The sequence below is a fragment of the Daucus carota genome, chromosome 9, assembly GCF_001625215.2.
Source record: "Daucus carota subsp. sativus chromosome 9, DH1 v3.0, whole genome shotgun sequence".
Classification (NCBI taxonomy): domain Eukaryota; kingdom Viridiplantae; phylum Streptophyta; class Magnoliopsida; order Apiales; family Apiaceae; genus Daucus; species Daucus carota.
Genome location: NC_030389.2, coordinates 12,071,765 through 12,090,879, shown reverse-complemented (window position 1 = coordinate 12,090,879; position 19,115 = coordinate 12,071,765). Strand labels below are relative to the sequence as shown.

The 19,115-nt window shown below is 36.2% G+C and overlaps 4 protein-coding genes across 7 annotated transcripts; 1 reads left to right on the top strand and 3 right to left on the bottom strand.

The window, feature by feature from the left end:
* The first annotated feature begins 1,707 nt into the window (after nucleotides 1-1,707).
* On the top strand, nucleotides 1,708-4,632 carry LOC135149419 (uncharacterized). Its single transcript, XM_064085135.1, has 2 exons — nucleotides 1,708-2,875; nucleotides 2,975-4,632. The coding sequence occupies exons 1-2, from the start codon at nucleotides 1,708-1,710 to the stop codon at nucleotides 4,630-4,632; spliced, it is 2,826 nt and encodes a 941-aa protein (XP_063941205.1).
* Nucleotides 4,633-8,439: 3,807 nt separating this feature from the next.
* Nucleotides 8,440-10,641, bottom strand: LOC135149418 (uncharacterized). The gene has a single exon (XM_064085134.1). It carries the CDS (start codon nucleotides 10,639-10,641, stop codon nucleotides 8,440-8,442), a length of 2,202 nt encoding a protein of 733 aa, XP_063941204.1.
* A 927-nt stretch (nucleotides 10,642-11,568) lies between these two features.
* Nucleotides 11,569-14,410, bottom strand: LOC135149353 (uncharacterized). 4 transcript variants are annotated; one of them, XR_010287778.1, is made up of 7 exons: nucleotides 14,230-14,410; nucleotides 12,596-12,669; nucleotides 12,407-12,511; nucleotides 12,249-12,327; nucleotides 12,070-12,174; nucleotides 11,883-11,979; nucleotides 11,569-11,752 (listed from the first exon to the last, which is right to left on the bottom strand). XR_010287778.1 is itself a non-coding variant. In XM_064084931.1 (6 exons), exons 1-5 carry the CDS (start codon nucleotides 12,724-12,726, stop codon nucleotides 11,887-11,889), a joined length of 513 nt encoding a protein of 170 aa, XP_063941001.1. In that variant the 5' UTR covers nucleotides 12,727-12,770; the 3' UTR covers nucleotides 11,569-11,752; nucleotides 11,883-11,886. The 4 variants fall into 4 exon arrangements, 2 of the variants coding, with proteins under 2 accessions (XP_063941001.1, XP_063941000.1); XR_010287777.1 differs by lacking the exon at nucleotides 14,230-14,410 and having other exon boundaries at nucleotides 12,128-12,174; nucleotides 12,596-12,770; XM_064084931.1 differs by lacking the exon at nucleotides 14,230-14,410 and having other exon boundaries at nucleotides 12,596-12,770.
* A 258-nt stretch (nucleotides 14,411-14,668) lies between these two features.
* LOC135149417 (uncharacterized) lies at nucleotides 14,669-17,223 on the bottom strand. Its single transcript, XM_064085133.1, has 3 exons — nucleotides 15,079-17,223; nucleotides 14,807-14,998; nucleotides 14,669-14,707 (listed from the first exon to the last, which is right to left on the bottom strand). The coding sequence occupies exons 1-3, from the start codon at nucleotides 17,221-17,223 to the stop codon at nucleotides 14,669-14,671; spliced, it is 2,376 nt and encodes a 791-aa protein (XP_063941203.1).
* Between the last annotated feature and the right edge of the window lie 1,892 nt (nucleotides 17,224-19,115).

The window sequence follows — 19,115 nt, the reverse complement described above, 5'->3', positions numbered from 1 at the left end:
TATCAAATGGATGTGAAAAGTGCATTTCTGAATGGAAAGCTTGAAGAAGAAGTATATCTTGAACAGCCTCCTGGCTTTGAAAATCCAGAATTTGCTGACTTTGTCTACTTCTTATTCAAAGCTGTCTATGGCCTCAAGCAGTCACCAAGAACCTGGTATGACACCCTCTCTGAGTTTTTAATTGAAAATAATTTCACTAGAGGTGTCATAGACAAAACTCTCTTTTACAAATTGCATGATAATAATATGATATTTGTTCAAATATATGTTGATGATATTATATTTGGTTCTACTAACGATGACTTGTGCAAGAGATTTGCTAAGTTAATGCAGAGTAATTATGAGATGAGTATGATGGGTGAGCTGTCCTACTTCCTTGGTCTTCAAGTAACCCAAAAGGAAGATGGTATTTTTATTTGTCAATCTAAGTATGTTAGAGATCTTCTACGAAAGTACAATCTTGAAGACTCTTCACCGGCAAAGACACCCATGGCCACTGCCACAAAGCTTGACCAGGATAAATCTGGTAAGAAAGTTGATATCTCAAGCTATCGAGGTATGATTGGCTCTTTACTCTATCTCACTGCTAGTAGGCCAGATATTATGTTTGCAACATGTTTGTGTGCTAGGTTCCAAGCTGATCCTAAAGAATCACATCTTATAGCCGTCAAAAGAATCTTTAGATATCTTAAGGGTACACCTGGCTTAGGTATCTGGTACCCTAAGAATACTGGTTTTGACTTAACCGGCTATACAGATTCTGATTATGCAGGATGCAGGATTGATAGGAAGAGTACATCTGGAAGCTGTCAATTTCTAGGACGACGGTTGGTTTCCTGGTACAGCAAGAAGCAGCACTCCGTGTCTACTTCTACTGCTGAAGCTGAGTATATAGCTGCTGGTAGCTGCTGTGCTCAGATACTCTGGATCAGGAATCAATTAAATGATTATGGTATTGTAGTAAACAAAATTCCTATATTTTGTGATAATACAAGTGCCATAGCCATTTCCAACAATCCGGTTCAACATTCAAGAACCAAGCACATTGATATCAGGTATCATTTTATTCGAGAACATGTCATGAATGGTACTGTGGTGTTACATTTTGTACCCACGACTGAGCAAATTGCTGACATCTTCACTAAACCACTTGATGAATCCACTTTCTCTAAGTTGGTTTGTGAACTAGGGATGTTAAATATGACATAGTTCTCATTGTATATATTTTTCATATGCTTTATATATTTTTATATAATTTTGTGAATTTTCTGTGTAATTATATTTGTGTTATTAGATTTTATATAATACCCTGTAAATTATCTGGTAATATTTTGTGTAATTATGCATGTTTGTATGCTAGTCTGTAATTTTCTAAATGCTTGCGTACTCCCCTGTATTATTTTCTAAGCATCTAGATAATTATTGGTAATTATTTTGTATTCTTCAAAATTAATTAAGCATAAATATTAGAATTTAAGTTAATTCATTTTATTGGATTAAAGTTAAGTTCATAAATATTTATATTTAATTAAAGTTGGAATTTACAAAATATTTGTGTAATATATATATTACTGTTTTTATTTTAGTTTTTATCTTTAAATGTTTTTAATCAAAAATCGTATAATCGTCCTATCAATTTCGGGGAGATTCTTCTAAAGGAAATTATCAAGAAGATGGGTCCCTTAGGGAATCGGAATGTGACGAATAATGCTAAAGTTGAATGACAAGATGTCTCAAGAAGACAAGATCTTCTACATGAACTCACCAGTGGCTCCTACATCTAAGTCTTGTACTAAGCTGATGACCATACTTACTGCTGCAAAGAAACATAATCGGGTTCCTCTCACTGTCACTCCTTTTATGCTGGAACAGTTCAATGCACAGTTACAGCCATATCAGCTACAAGTGGCACTACCTCCTCAACCACTGCAACAACTTCAACCAGGAGAACCACTTCCACCATTTCAACCTCAACAAGAACAACCTCAACAACAACCAGAACCACAAGAGATGCAACAACAACATCACATTCCACCACTTCTTCTCATCCAAGACTACCAATCCTCTAGCCAATCCTCACACTACTCTCCTCACCAATCACCTCTACATCACCCTTCACCACCACCTGAAACAGAACCACCTCAACACAACTTCTTCCCTGTACAACAATCATCTATCCTTCCATCACAATCTGAACCTACACCCTCAAATGTCCAAACACAATACTTCCCCCAAACACAATCAACCTCTCAGCCACTGCCAGCTGATTCTGACATCGACATTGAGCTACAGAACTTTCGTGACGACTTACAGGTAGCTGAGGTACTTTCTAACTTTTCATCTAATTTTACTGTTGATGTATTAGATTATGTTTGTGAAATTGGTTTTGTGTGTCAGACTACCAGCATTGAACCTGAAAACACCCAAGTTCATAACCCAGCTGATGAATTCTTTTCAACCTCTGGTTCTTCGTCAAACACTTCTACCAACACTACTACACCTGTTGTTAAGAAGGTAGCCCGGAAACGGAGTGGGAGTGCTATGATTCGTGAACCCGCAGCTCTGTCTCATAAGAAGCTAAGGGTGGATGAACCTGAGACAACTGCAGCCACATCCATTTCCTCCCAAAAGGATTTGGATACTGAAATGGTAAATATACAGTCTCTAGATTCATTCTCTCAACAGGATGCGTTTATTGAAATTTGCCGTCCTACCGCGGTACCCTGTAAAGAGTCAAGCACATCACTAGCACTCACGCTAGTAAACACTCAACCTGATCCTTTTGTTACTACACTTAATGAGTGCACAGATTTTCAAAACATGTTTAATGAAAACTTTTCTGATCACTCTTTCTTTATTGATCAGGGACTACTTGGCAGCTTGCAAGTACATCTGCCTTCACAGGCATCGGAAGGACAATTTGTTCCTTCACTACCTATCGTTCCATCTCAGGGAACTTTGGTAGTTTATACAGGTACTGGTGACGGTGTGATAAATACGAGTGAAGAAAGGCAAACACCGAGCGAAACACATGCACGTGAGAATAGAGATCATTCTTCGAGTGTTCGTGAGGTGAGTGCACACACCAACACGGATCTGTTACAGGAACAAATGGCTGCCCTCAGAGCTGAATGTGAAAGACTTCTTGCTGAAAATGCTAAGTTGAAGAGTGGAGAGCTAGTCACTCTACAGAAGCAAGTTGCTGATACTTCCTACACTTCTCTACAAAGGAAAATGGACGAACATGTCAAGGGTATTTACTCTCGGATTGACAAGAATCATGAGCTTTGTATGTCAAAACTTCATAGCGTGGAGCAAACATTGGCCCAGGTTGTTGATTTTTTGAAGATTCCTAAGTCTACAGCTCAGTCAACTCCAGAGGATCCCTCAACTAAGGGGGAGAAGGATAAGGACAAAGATCAGGAGGATAAGGGTGGAGCAAGCAAAGGGAAAGAAAGTTCAAAGTACTCTTCTGAAGCAGCTAATCATGACAAGTCTAAAGGCAAAATGCCTGCATCTGATGACATCTTCTCTAATCAAGATTATGATAACATTCCTGATGATGTTGCTGATGATGATGCATTTGATGCTGCCTACTTCCAAGCTGAAGAAGAAGGTCATTTTGAGGAAAGATTTTTATTCACCGAGCAAGAGCCTATTGACCCTGAGCACTTGGAAAGGGTTCAAAAGTTTAAAGCTGAACATGAAGCTAGCAAGGCAAAGCTTCGTGAACTACAAAGGCTGGTGGATGAAAAGAAGATTACTGATGAGCATATCAAGTTGGAGAAACAGAAACTTTGGGATGCTGCTTGTAAGCAGAAGAAAGAAGATATTGCTCGGAAAGTTGGAGAAAGCTGGGACATCGCAAGGAGGATCTTCTCTGGACCTCAAAGGGAACCTTTTCAAGATAAAAAGTTCAAATCATTCATATATGATTTAAGAGAGGTAAACCCTAACGAGGATATGTTTATGCGTGCCTTTGCTTTTGAATTAGATTATATAACTGTTGGCGTCAGGAATCTCCTCGATCAATGGGAGATTATCATTTCTACTCATAGAAACGGGACATTCAGAGTTTCAGTTGATTCGTTCAAGTTGTTATCTCTTACTGAAATCTGGGTGGCTCGTAACAAGATCCGACGCAGTTCGAATCTGAATGAACTCCTTCGTGACCGACTTATGGAATATGCTGTTCATAATAGTCCACAAGTCGTCAGAAACCCATACTGTGTAAAGTTCATTCACGAGAGCAAGTTTGGAACCTTCTACTTGGACCATCGACATCTTCAGAAATATGGTGTTAATCAGATGGTTCTTGTATCTACTTTTCTGCGTACCAAGGGCTTCGCTTCGAAAGCCAAAGCTGATGCTGATGCTGAGATTGTGGCTTACTGCACAAAGAGAAAGGTACATCACTACTTCAGAAAGATGAAGTATATCAACCCAACTCAGCCATCAGACTTTATCGAAGACCCTGTGGATACAGAAGTTCAGTACCAGCTGTCCTTGGCTCGAGAACGAAAGAAGCGTGGTGAATCCACCATATCTGAAGAGCCTACTCAGGATGAGCCGTCTACTCCTATTATTCATGTGTCAGATATTGAAGAAGGAGAAGTCACTCGCTCTGAGTGAAATAGATTGACTAGGATATTTGTAAGATATGTTCATAGAACATCCTTTTGTAATCTATTATTATTCTGGTTCATGTTTAATTTAATACCAGAAACTTTTGCTATTTACATTTGTATGTTTAATCCTTTGTCTTATCTGTTAGTTGAGTTATCCTCTAGGAAATTTGCCTGTTATGTTAACAAACAAATAGGGGGAGATTGAAAGGCATATGTTTAGCCTATTTGTATTTAAAGAGGTACAACTCAACTCAGATAAGAAAGCTCAGTAAATAGCAAGTCACCGGAATCCGTACGAAGAACGTCAAATGATTTATCGGAATTTTATATCAGAAAAATTCCAGGATGCTGCTGCAGTCCACTGAGAGAAGTTCATTAATATGTTCAAGCCTCAGTGCACAAATAATCTTTTGTGGCACGTCCAGGAGTTCAGAAGGTATGAAGTTTCTATACTTTATTTATTCAGATGATTCCAATTTATGAAGAAGAACTTACAAGACGAAGACTCGACGAACAAGCCACAGCTTAATTGTTTTAATGACGAGGAATATTTTATTCAGCTAGATACAGATGAACCAGACAGTACATTTGTGTATCAGCTACAAGGATTAAATATTCTACGTCAAACAAAGGTGGTAGTTCAATTGATTGACAATTCAAGACGAAGATATTAAAGTTTCAAAGAAGACAGAAGCTCTATTAAAGAAGGAAAGTGATTAAATATTAAATAGATTATATATATTCACTTCTAATATAATTATATTAGTAGTATATTTTATTTAGTAAATTGATTCACTCTTGAATTAATTTATCTAATGAATATACTCAACTAATTTAATTAAGTGGATTATATTCTATTTATTATTTACTAAACAAATCACTTTAAAGCTTTCTACATCTAGTTAGACAAAGAAATGCTTTGTCTAGCTCCTTTTAAGACACTCCAAGACATTGAAAAGCTTTGTCCTACCTTGTTATTAAAGCACATGGTCAAGACAACTCTTTTCTTTGCAAAGACAAGCTAGCACACACCAAGTACAAGACTTGGCATGTCTTTCCACATGCTTCCATGCTTTAATCATTATAATCGATGGCATGCTTTCTTGGAAAGTGACAAGTTGACATGTGTTAGTTTGCTTTGTCTTTCCTTTCTTTACTTTGTCATGACTAGCATAAAGTAGTCATACTTTGCTTTTAGTTGTCTTACCTTGTCTTGTATTGTCATGACAAAGCTACTAGTTTGTCCTAGCTTGCCATACTTTGTCATGTCTTTCTTTAATTGTCTAAGCCTTAGTTGTCTTAGTAGTTCAAATGGTTTTGCCTATAAATATGGCCACCATTCTTCATTTCTAAGTGTTCACTCACTTTGACAATTCAAAGCACTTGTAAAAGCTTTCAAGTTTTGCTAAAACTTGCTCTTGTTACATCCACAGTTTTACTGTGCTTTGTTACCGGTTGTTTTAATCACTAATCTAGAATATACCATGTCGAATTTATTCTACGAACATTAGTGGACATTAAAACTGAACCAATTTAATTATATAACGACTTCAAACATTGTTATATTAATTAATTAAAATCTGATTAAAAAATTATATTCCAATCAGATTTATTCCGCGATTATTTTGTGACGATTGTATTCAACCCCCCCTTCTACAATCGCTTCCGGACCTAACACCTTCACCGGGATGGGAACCAAACTGTTCATACTGAGCCATCAGTATTTCTTTCTTGTTTTCCCTAACTTCCTCTGAGCCTTCATTGATAATCTCTAACGTATCCCAGATTTGCTTGGCGTTTGTACAATTAACAACAGCATTGTACATTACTGGATCTAGAGATTCCACCAATATTAGTTGAAGAGCGTCATCTAACTTCATCTGTTCACTCTCTTCATCCGTGTACTCAGAAAGTTCTATCGGAATGACCTGATGAGGTATTAACATACCATCCTCTTCGTGTGCTAATATAACATTCATCGGAGTAGTAACACCTTTGTCCAAAATCCTGATGTATTTTCTGTTCGCAGTGCGGAGGAATAGGAACATGTGCCTCTTCCATAGGCCAAAGTGTTCCTTGCTGAACGGTGGGATTTTAATGCTACTGATCTTTTGTGTACTCATGTTTAAGGATTTAAAGTGAATAGTGTTTGGATGAGATTTGGATTTTTGAAAGAAAAATATTTTAAATCAAAATTAATTTTTGGAATAAAATTAATTCGAATAAAAAAATATTTGGACGTTACAGAGTGTGTATAGGATCTGATACGGAAAATGGTATCAACCGCTCTGATGCCAATTGTTAGGTCCTGAAACGATTGTAGAAGGGGGGGGTTGAATACAATCGTCACTAAAAATCGCGGAGGAATAATCTGATTTGAATTAGACTTGTTAATCAGATTTTAATTAATTAATATAACAATGTTTTAAGTCATTATATAATTAATAAGGTTCGTTTTAATGTCCACTAAAGTTCGTAGAATAAATTCGACAGGATGTATTCTAACTTAGTGATTAAAACAATCGAGTGATCAAAGCACAGAAAACTGTGGATATAACAATTGCAAGTTACAAACAACTTGAAAGCTTTTACAATGCTTGAACACTTGAGAAATGAAGAAGTGAAGCCATATTTATAGGCAAACCACTTAGATCTAGGTATGACATAAGAAGGAATGACTTTCTAGCTTAGGAATGACATTACAAAGGAAGATATGACATTGTTACACAAAGCCATGCCCTAAAACAAGGAAGGAATGACATAAATAAGTAATGTCATACTGCATAGGCACGGTATGACTTTTCAGACTTGGCCACTAAGTCATTCGGTATGACATAAAACTCAAAAGCCATTCTGATCACTTCGGTATGACATTTTAATGTCATAAATACACAAGTCATATACACAAACGACAATCCCTGGAATCAGGACACGGTATGACTTTTTAAAGTCATACCAGACAATGTCATGCAGTACACAAACGGTATGACATTTCTAAGTCATGCCAGGGTATGTCTGTATAAGGCACACGGTATGACTTAATTAAAGAAAGTCATACCGAATGTTTTAACCCATACAACACACACCAGTATGACTTATAAAGTCATGAAGAGAAAGCCTTCACAACAGACACGGTATGACATTTACAGAGAATGTCATACCGATCCAAATAATCAATAAATCAGTTGTTTTAATATAATAAATATTAGATAATTACCCACTTAATTATATTAATTATATAAATTCATAAATTAAATTAATTCGAAGGTGAATCAATTTAACAAATAAATTATACAACCAATTTAATTATTTTGATTAGTGAGATAATTAAATAAATACTTATAATATTGTATTTCTTCAACAGCAGAGACTTCCGGTTAGATTAAACTTTGTAGATCTCTGTCTTGATCGAACGGCCACTTGTAGTTGATGCAGAATACTTAATCTGAGTAGCTGACACACAAATGTACTGTCTGGTTCATCTGTATCTAGCTGAATTAAATATTTTTTATCAAATAAACATTTGAAACGAGGCTTGTTCGTCGAGTCTGTGTCTTCGTAGATCTTCTTCATTAGTAACAATAGTATTGAATCTTCTGAATAAATAAAGTATTAAAACTTTATCCCTTCTGGACTTCTGGACGTGCTACAAAAGATTATTTGTACACTGAGGCCTGAACATATTAATGAACTTCTTCCAGTGGTGTGCAGCATCATCCTGAAATTCTTCAGACATATAATTTCAATAAATCACTTGACGTTCTTCGTACGGATTCCTTAAATAGTACTTGCTATTTACCTTGCTTTCTTATCAGAGTTGAGTTGGTACCTCTTTAATTACAAATAGGCTAAACATATGCCTTTCAATTTCAAGCTCACAAAGTATTTCGATTATTTCCTTCTGCAACTTTTCAACATCTTCTAATTCGATGACCTTGCCACATATACCCCTTAAGAATGCACTTAACCTCATCAAAGGTATTGCTACCTCAGGTTTAAGTGTTTTAACCACTGCAAATTGCAATAAATATTGAAGGATAACATGCGCATCATGACTCTTGTAACCTGCTATCTTCCGCTCCTTCATGAAAACACAACGACTAATATTAGATACCGATCCATGTGGAAACTTCGCATTCATGAAGACAGAACAAAAAATCTCTTTCTCTTTTTTTGTCATATCAAAACTTGCTGCTCTAATTTTAACTTTTTTGTTATCACCGCATTTAATAGGATGTAGAATCTTTCTAATCCCCATTTCTTCCATATCCATATGAGCACTAAGGTGATCTTTTGTTTTACCCCCAATATTTAACAAAGTCCCCAAAATTTTGTCACAAAGGTTCTTCTCAATATGCATAACATCAAGGTTATGCCTGACCATATTACTACTCCAATATGGTAGCTCAAAAAAAATGGATTTTTTCTTGCAAGGGCTGTTTGATGAAGAACACTTTTGCTTTTTCTGTTTCTTCCCAAAATCATTCTCATAACCACACAACAACTCCTCTACCTGCATTCCTGTTAACATTTCAGGAGCAGCTAGAACTTCCACTTGTCCATTAAATTTGCACTTATCAGACCTCCACTTGTGGTCAGGAGGAAGAAATTTCCTGTGGTTCAAATAGACAACCTTTCTACTGTATTTTAGATAATTTGATGAGGTCTCATAGTGGCATAAAGGACACGCCAGCTTATCTTTCGTACTCCATCCTGATAAAATTGCATATCCCGGAAAATCACTTATCGTCCAAAGGAGACTTGCGTGTAACTTAAATGTGCTATTAGACCTTGCATCATAAGTCTCAACACCAACACCCCATAACTTTTTCAACTCTGCAATTAAGGGCTGCATATATACATCAATTTCATTACCTACTCCAACAGGGCCAGGGATTAAGGTTGATAGAATAATATTTTCCGGTTTCATGATTAACCAGGGTGGAAGGTTGTAATTTACTAAGACAACTGGCCAGGTGCTATGAGAAATATTCATTGATCGACAAGGGTTAAATCCATCCGATGCTAAGCCCAACCTTACATTTCGAATTTCTGCAGCAAACTCAGGATATTTGGCATCCATTAACTGCCAACCTTCACCATCAGCTGGATGCCTTAACTTTCCATCCTTCTTCCTTGCTGAAGCATGCCATGTCATTGAGTTAGAGAAATCAGAGCTCATGAACATTCTTTGCAGCCTTTGCTTTAAAGGAAAATATCTCATTACTTTTGCTGGGACCTTAGATTCTTTTAACACATCCATGTTCTCAACCGAATCAATTTTCTCTTCATGTAGTTTCCATCTTGATGTTCCACACTTTGTGCACTTATCCAGCCTCTCATTTTCTCCCCAAAAGAGCATGCAGTCATTTGGACATACATGTATCTTTTGGTAACCAGGACTTAAGTCTTTAATCATACCCTTTGCCACATTAAACGACGATGGTAGATTTACATCGGTAAAAACCTCCTTTATTAACTCAAGTAACGCAGTAAAGACCGCCTCACTAAATCCATGAATGCACTTTACTTGGTAAAGCCTAACTATAAAACTCAATTGAGTGAATTTTTTACAGTTAGGATATAAAGGTTGTCCACCCTCCTTAACAAGTCGATAAAATTTCTTCGCATCATCATTTAATCCCTTTCTAATTCCATCTTCACCACTACTAGTCACATTACCATATGTATAATGTAGCATGACATCAAACTCATCTCCTAATCCCATACCTATATGATCAGTCTCCATCTCGTCAACAACACGGTCTGTCCTAAGCATCGAGACTTCATGAATCCAATCAACACACTGTGGAGAAGGTCCATTGCATATCAGATGGTCACCTATAGCAGTTGCACCACTCCAGAATCGATTACTACATTTCCTACAAGGGCACTTCAACTCATTTCCTACGGCATGATTTTTAAATGCATTTCTAACAAAATCTATCACCCCCTGCCTATATATTTCACTATACCTCGGAAACGACAACCATTTCTTTCCTTCTACATCCATTCTTCTACATAAATATTGTTCAAACAATTAACCACACAATAACAGAGCATTACACATATGACCCCCTGCCTATATATAATTAGTCACAAAATTAACACAAAATCAGAACAAGCTGACACAAATTGAAATCAGGCCTATATCATTTGCCACATCAAATTACCCACAAAATTAATACAAAAGCCTACACACAGATATATATATAAAATCAGACCTAATTAATTCACAATACCCACAATATCAGACCTAATTAAGTCACAATACCCACAATATCAGACCTAATTAAGTCACAATACCAACAAATTCACTACTAATCCTACACAGACATATATACAAATATACAAAAAAGCCCTAATCTCACTAGTACAGAAAAGGCTTTTAGCTACGGTCAAATTAGGCCTTTAGCGTCGGTGTTTCAGCGTAGTATATGACCCGACGCTATAGGGTGGTCTCTACTGAGTCGGTTAAAAAGACCGACGCTTAAAGTGTCCAAGCCACGGTTAAAAGCCGACGCAATAGACCCTTTAACCGACGCTTAAAGTTTGTTTATTGCGTCGGTTCTTCAGAATGCCGTTGCTTAAAATACAGTTTTAAGCGTCGCCGATCAAAGAGCCGACGCTAGAAGTCCTTCTTTTAGCGTCGGTTAGTCAATATGCTGTTGCTTAAAGTCATGATTTGTGGTAAGTCATAGGCGTCGCCTGTCAAACGACCGACGCTAAAGATTGTTCTGAAAGCGTCGGCAGTCAAACTGCCGTGGCTTAAAGTATTTTTTTTTTAATTTTTTTTTCCCAGCTGCTGTGCCATATTTATATTATATAATACATATATTAACCCTGCGCATCATTCATTCATGTAAATAAAATCCAACAACAAATACCCAAAGTCAATATATAGCACTAATTAAACTTAAATTACAAAAACTTAATTAAATGTGAGAATTAATCAATGTACATTAAGATTAAAATGTATTACAACCCATAATTCTTCTAGTGAAATTACATGTCAACACTAAAAATTATGAAATCAGTGCAGTAATAAGCCAGCTGCCTCGAAGTCTTCGCTCTCGTCCTTAGCACTAAAAAGCTTGTATTGGCCATTACAGTTTGTCAACTAACTGTATATATAAACAAAACAATTCAACAAGGAGTTCAATGATTACAAACAAATACATATAATTTGTTGTACCTGATTATATAGTGGAGTGAAAAAAATAATTTAATTAATGGAAGAAGTTGTTTCCAAACCTGATTATAGACATTCAACTGTAAAAAACTCAGCCCACAGTTCTCGAACCTCATTGAGTTCCTTCTTTAAATACCTTCTTGAACCAGGGCCTAGGGCCTTACAAATGCAAATGATGATAACATATTTAGGCAAAATAATGAGTTTAATATTCCCAAAAGAATCATTAACTATATATTTTGTTCTTACCTCTTTCCAATTGGTATTAGGATTTTTTTGAGAAAGTAGGAATATTTCATGCATGTACCTCATAACAAATAAACCGCACTCCGTACCTCCTTGTTGTTGAGGACACTATATAGAGAAACAAAAGATACTATCAAAATGAATCATGTCAGGAAAGAAAGTCATATTAATACAGGAACTACCTGAACATCTGCATGACACCAAAGAAATTCCTTTCGGTTATTCTTTCTGCCACCTTGTGCTACATACAGTTTATATGCCCTGTACAATAAGAATAGGTTACATAATCCACATCTTTTATAAAATCTACTTCTTGAAATTAAAATCAAATATGACTTACGTTCGTGCAGGTGTTGTCAACCGAATATCCCGCTCCCTTCTCAACGAATCAAACACGTAAATGACACTTTCATCCAAACAAAATAGAAGCAACATCCAATGATCACTACAACAATGCACACGTAAATGATAAACATACATAGATTATAATGTCAATAAAAATACTCAAATAAATTTATTCAGTTCTTACTCTTGGATGTATGGTGTAAAGATAAAACGCTTATCTTTGTTTGTAACTAAAAACTCTGTCATATACTGAATGACCTCATCAATACGTTTATATTCACGCTTGTGATTTATCACTAGTCTAGATGGTGACATAAATGCAAATTTATCATCATTCAGCTCGTTGCACAATTTCCCAATGTACCTGCAGCATTATATATCAGAATAAACATGCATAGTAATAAACAATTCAAGATCACATTTTCTTAAAAAGGACTACTCTTACTTCGAATAGATTTCCAAGATGGGTATATTTAACCAGCTCTTTTTCAAAAATTGATCAACATCTTCGTATGTCACATATATGGTAATTGTTCCATCTTCAAAAGTAAAGGTTGCACCTTTTGAACCAGGTTGCTCAAGCAAGTAGCGTAAAGATCGACAATTCTGAGTTGAATTTTCATCACTCAGGCCTTTCTTCATTTCAGTCGCTGAACCTTTACTCTCAGGCTTTGTGACAACATTTTCTGGGGTTTTTTCATGACCTTTTTTCTTCTCCAACGATACGGGATCCTAAGAAATCACAGTTAGAAGCACAAAAACAAAAAGCAATTGAATGTGAAAAAAAATTCAGTACCTTAATGTAAATTATATACCTGTCCTAAGATCACGAGCTCCTTAGGCCACTGCACAAAACTACCCTCAGCATTTCCTATCGTTTCATGTTCAGAACAAGGCACTGGAAGGGGAGTCAGTTGAAATTCTGGTACAACATCATCAACTGAAACTCTAACATTTTGAGCAGTAAGTGGATTATTATGAATCATGTTCCCCCTTCATTGTTCGATGGAAATACAGTGCCCCTAGCCACAACAACTCTACCTTTTACCTTATCTACCACACAAAGCCGACAAAGAGTTGGTGTCTGCATTTTCATACAAGTAGAAAAGCATTAGAAGATTAAATAAAGAAAATGAAGACAATTATAGCTAGTATAGCACTAGACAATTGTTAAACCTTCAGCTCTGATATATGTTCTCCTCCTCCTATTGACTGGCAGCTGCTTCGAACAATATCAGGACTTGGGTTTCTGATATCATCCATGAAATTATCATCCGGAAGTGACAGACCCATCTGTTTTAAATGCTGAAAGATCCCATGAATTTTTGTGTTCATCATCTCGATCTTTTCATCACACTCCTTTTGAACTTTCTTGGTGATTTCTTGTGTGATCGTGCCCAATTCATCCATCGAGATGACCCCACTCTGTTTGCTTTTTCCCGATCCAAAGACATCTTTGATTTTTGCTCCTCCTCCAACACCTCTAACACGTCCTCCATGCTCCTTACGTCCAAGTGCCCGTGATAGTATATCATCATGACCCTGTGGTGTCCAAGATCCGTCTGCAACTTGCTTCTGCAACTCTCCCTGCATGAAGGGTTAGATTATTAACAAACAGTTTACTAAATAATGATGTCCATGGTACATAAAAAGGGTAATCACAATTTACTAAAGAGCAAAATTAAATAATTTACCATTTTACCAAATACTTCCTTTGTCTGACTATTTGGGATGTAATAAGTGCCGTCCTCCTTCTTTTTTGTACGTGCTCTAACCCAGTCATAACTCCGATTGCTTCGATCACTCGATAAAATTGACGAGTCAATTGATTCCGAGTTTTCAAGACTAGCTATGGGGTCCTCAATGCACCACTTAGCCCGTTTTGCTTTATATCCACTTGGTCCAAGAAAATGCACATGTTCATTATGTTTCTGGCTTTCTTTTGCCTTCTCACTAATTGCTTGTCGAAGAAAATGAACAAGGTACTGTCAATTTAATTTATTCAGATTTGAGTTCATAAGGTTTCTGACTTAGTTCACATCTATATAATATATAATATCTATAATATATTTATATATTATTCAGATTTTGATTCTATTAAACTAACATTTATATAATATATTTCATTCACATCTATTGAAGTACCTACTGAACTTCAATACATTTTTTGTACAAAGATTAGATAATCAGAAATTATTATTGGATGTGTACAAGCTGACACAAGACCAAATAAATCCAGGAAGCAAGTTCATCAGATTTAATATATTTCTAGCACAACAGAATGGAAAGCACTCTCCTGGACAGAGGTGGCCACAATATAGTCTTTGCTAATATACACATATAGTAAAAAAAAGTTGTGCCAAACACAAGCTAGTAATAGTTCCATGTTCTTTACCTTAAACTCAGCACTTTCGCGTCTATTTTTGTATGTTTCCCATTGCTCCCGGCTGATGAAATGATAAACTTCACATGGATCCTTTCCAGCTCGCAGAAAATTCCTTGTCAGCTTACCCTTGAAATCTCGCCATTGCTTGGCTGCTTTCTCTAACACAATCTTCTTTCGTGAATCATCGAGATTCCAACGATTCTGTAAATATTTACATGTTATATGTTGTACGCTGTTCCAATAAATTCTATGCTGACAGGAATATTTACATGTATATTTACATGTAAATACGTTTCCAATTCACAAAGTGTGACAATAATGTCAGCTTGCAGTTTATCTAAAGTCATGGGATCAATGACCTTACTGCATATAGCATTGAAGAAGAAGCATAGTTTCGTGATAGCTAGCCTCACGTGCTTGGGCAATATGCCCCGAATTGCAACCGGAACAAGATGTTGCATTAAGACATGACAATCATGTGACTTCATACCTACCATCTTCAAATCCTTCATTGAGACAAAGTTTTTAGGGTTTGAGGAATATCCAGATGGAACTTTCACAGTAGATAAGCACTCGCACAAGCTTATTTTCTCTTTTCTGGATAGAGTGAAGCATGCCGGAGGTAGATATGTACGTTTACCAGATGGTTGCGGTGCTAACTCTGCTCGAACACCCATCTCCTGTAAGTCTAATCTGGCTTTCATGCCATCCTTTGTCTTGCCAGGTATATTCAACAGAGTTCCTATAATGCTTTCACAAACATTTTTTTCAATATACATAAGATCAAGACAATGCCTAACTTGCAAGTGCTCCCAATATGGAAGATCCCAGAATATAGATCTCTTCTTCCAGATGCTACTTGTTGATGGCTTTTTATATAACTTCCCAAGCACAACATCGATATCTTTGACTCGTTGAAAAACCTCCTTCCCGATTAAAGGTAAACGAGCCACTCGAGTCTCGATAGTGCCATCAAAAGACTTTTCCCTCTTCCGATAAGGGTGGTTAAGGGGAAGAAATGTACGATGACCCATATATACATTTTTTTTACAATTGTGTAAGCGAATGTCGATCGTAGCATCTTCACAAATCGGGCATGCTTTAGCTCCTTTAACACTGTACCCTGAAAGGTTTCCATAGCCAGGAAAGTCGCTTATGGTGCAAAAAATCATGGCACGCAAGATGAAGTATGTTTGGCTGTATGCATCATATATCCTCTCACCTTGATCCCACAATAACAATAGATCTTCAATAAGTGGCTGAAGATAAACATCTATGTCATTTCCTGCCTCTTTAGGACCGGGAATTAGCAACGCCAACATAATGTACTTGCGCTTCATGCATAACCAAGGGGGCAAGTTATAAATTGTTAAAAGAACTGGCCAGGTACTGTGTTGAGAGCTTAGAGTTCGATACGGATTCATGCCATCCGCACAGAGGCCAAGACGAAGGTTTCTAAGTTCTCCACCGAATTCCGGAAACTTTCCATCAATGTTTCTCCATTGTGGTGAGTCGGCTGGGTGTCGGAGCATCCCATCTGATTTTATTCCTTCAACATGCCACCTCAACAGCTTCGCATCATTTACATTTGCAAAGAGTCGTTTGAATCGTTCCACTATAGGCAGATAACGCAACACCTTGACCGGAGGCCTCTTCGTGTTGTTAGTAAAAGAATTATTTTCTTCCTGCTTGAACCTGGAAGCTCCGCACTTTGGACACATGTGTAGATGTTCATACTCATTGCGAAACAGCACACAATTATTTGGACATGCATGTATCTTCTTGACATTCATACCTAATGGACACAATATTTTCTTCGCCTCGTAGGTGGAAGTGGGAAGCTCGTTATCCGGAGGAAGAATGTCTGCCAGAAGTTTTAGCATTTCAGTGAAACTCTTGTCACTCCACCCATTCTTCACTTTAAGCTGACACAATTTAAGGGTAGTTGACAGCCTGGTAAACTGATCCCTACACCCAGGGTACAAAAGTTTTTTGGAGTCATCAACCAAGTGCTCAAGAACTTCTGGCTGGTGCATTAGAAGATCTTCAACATCTTCGATCATCTCATGGACCCTGTCATTTTCTACGTCATCTTCTTTATTGGTATCCATACCATCTCCGCAACTTTCAAGTTTTCTATTAACTGTCTCCGTTCTTTTAGATTGTATTCCTTCACCATGCCAGATCCACTTAGTATAATCTTTCATGAAACCACGCCGAAATAAATGTTCACGTATAGTCTCGACACTGGGATACTTTTTTAAATTATAACAGTCGCGACAAGGACATGTGATCATTTCTTCTGTGCCATGTTCGGTGCCTTTCTTCTTTAGGTTCTCAACCGCACATGAAATGAACTCATTAACACCACTAACATACTCATGTGCAATCCGCGGTAATTTGTACATCCACGTGGCACGATCCATGTTATATTTCTATATAATATGCGGAGAAGTTAGTAGGTATTGAAATAAATTGGTAGCAAATATGTGTCATGTCAGATATTAATACTCAAATAGATTACAAACAAATTATTAAATTTTATCTTTGAATTCAATTACTTATTAATTTCTGTTATGTCTTCTTAATTATTCTGAATAATCTAAGGTCTTCTAATAGCATAACTACTCTAAATATTATGGTCCCTCTTCAGATGAACATTATCTATCAATGCTACATCCTTTTTTACTTTTTTATTTCATTTAATTTAATTTATAGTTTCAAAATAATAATTTCAATCGCATTAGTACTTATAAACAAGGGATGCATATACACTGATTTTATGCAGCAAGTTACAAGTCAGTCCATGAGACACCATTATAAACAAAGGATGCATATATACTGATTTCCTCACAATCATCACCCTTCTTCTGTCCAAATACCATTTCTCTGTTTGATACACATATAATGGTCGAAATCGAATTGTACTTAAATATAGAGGCCTCGTTAAGGAGGATCAGCTGTATATCTAAAATTGCAGAGATATGATGCTCTGCAGAGTATTTCTATATATACATATAACTAAATATTATATTGATAAATCCAAAGAATTATCGAGAAACACTGGTGCTAAGTTTTCAGAATAGTAAAAAACATATAGGACTTATACAAATTTCTCCAAATCAAAAACCACATCCTAGTTACTATCAACTTTACGCAGCAGGTCAAAAAAACTGAGTAGAATAACATTTATCAGAGCAGTTACGAATGAGATATGATGAATACCTTGATAAAGAATAATATGCTAGCCCAAAGCTCAATGCTCCACGAGTTACAAGTTTGATTTGTCCTTGGACCTAATAACAGACATTTAAATTAGTACAGCAGGTTGGCTGAAATATGGTAACTAGAGAACATTTCACAGGAGATAGCAGGTTTTAAGACCCTCTATAGCAGTGTATGTGTGTGTACTAAACTTGTGCCTGCAAGAGCTAAATTATGTGTTGTACATTAAATTAAAAGCTATTTCTGACAATTTAATTTATTCAGATTTGAGTTCATAAGGTTTAATTTATTAAAGAATGAAAAGCACTTTACCTTAGATACAGGACTTAGTTCACATCTATATAATATATAATATCTATAATATATTTATATAATATTCAGATTTTCATTCTATTAAACTAACATATATATAATATATTTCATTCACATCTATTGAAGTACCTACTGAACTTCAATACATTTTTTGTACAAAGATTAGATAATCAGAAAAAATTATTGTATGTGTACAAGCTGACACAAGACCAAATAACTCCAGGAAGCAAGTTAATCAGATTTAATATATTTCTAGCACAACAGAATGAAAAGCACTCTCCTGGACAGAGGTGGCCACAATATAGTCTTTACTAATACACACATATAAATTCTGTGTTGTACATTAAATTAAAAGCTAATTTCTGACAATTTAGGCTATGTACAAATCCTTCATTTACTATTAGACAGGCCTAGCTAAGAATGATCAGCGGTATATCTAAAATTGCAGAGATATGATGCTCTGCAGAGAATTTCTATAATATAAATAATATGCCACCTAGAATTTCTCCTGTTCTTTTCCTTCACTGGTAAATAGTTTGTTACACTCTAAGTAGTTGCAAATTTTTATTTTGTACCTCAGGCTGCCAAGATTGTTATATACCAGTGGTATTACAAAGAACAACCAATGTTCAGCCTATAGCCTATAGTAAAAGTTTAAATCTCTGAAATTTTCAAGTTCAGTACATCTAATAAAAAGCTCATAAACTAGAAAACTCTGTCCTACACTTTTAATTTCATCCATAAATGTAATGCCTATAGTCACAAATAATAACTACATGAT

Excerpts from the sequence above, each read along its gene's own strand:
- LOC135149419 (XM_064085135.1), top strand. The coding sequence starts at position 1,708 with ATGCTAAAGTTGAATGACAAGATGTCTCAAGAAGACAAGATCTTCTAC. Across the intron at positions 2,876-2,974 it reads TATTGATCAGGGACTACTTG|GTACTGGTGACGGTGTGATA; the intron begins GCAGCTTGCAAG and ends TAGTTTATACAG.
- LOC135149418 (XM_064085134.1), bottom strand. The coding sequence starts at position 10,641 with ATGGATGTAGAAGGAAAGAAATGGTTGTCGTTTCCGAGGTATAGTGAA.
- LOC135149353 (XM_064084930.1), bottom strand. The coding sequence starts at position 12,726 with ATGTCACCATCTAGACTAGTGATAAATCACAAGCGTGAATATAAACGT. Across the intron at positions 12,328-12,406 it reads TTGACAACACCTGCACGAAC|GGCATATAAACTGTATGTAG; the intron begins GTAAGTCATATT and ends CTTATTGTACAG. Across the intron at positions 12,175-12,248 it reads GGTGTCATGCAGATGTTCAG|TGTCCTCAACAACAAGGAGG; the intron begins GTAGTTCCTGTA and ends TTCTCTATATAG.
- LOC135149417 (XM_064085133.1), bottom strand. The coding sequence starts at position 17,223 with ATGGATCGTGCCACGTGGATGTACAAATTACCGCGGATTGCACATGAG. Across the intron at positions 14,999-15,078 it reads AATTGGAAACGTATTTACAT|AATCGTTGGAATCTCGATGA; the intron begins GTAAATATACAT and ends AAATATTTACAG. Across the intron at positions 14,708-14,806 it reads GCGAAAGTGCTGAGTTTAAG|GAGAGTGCTTTCCATTCTGT; the intron begins GTAAAGAACATG and ends ACCTCTGTCCAG.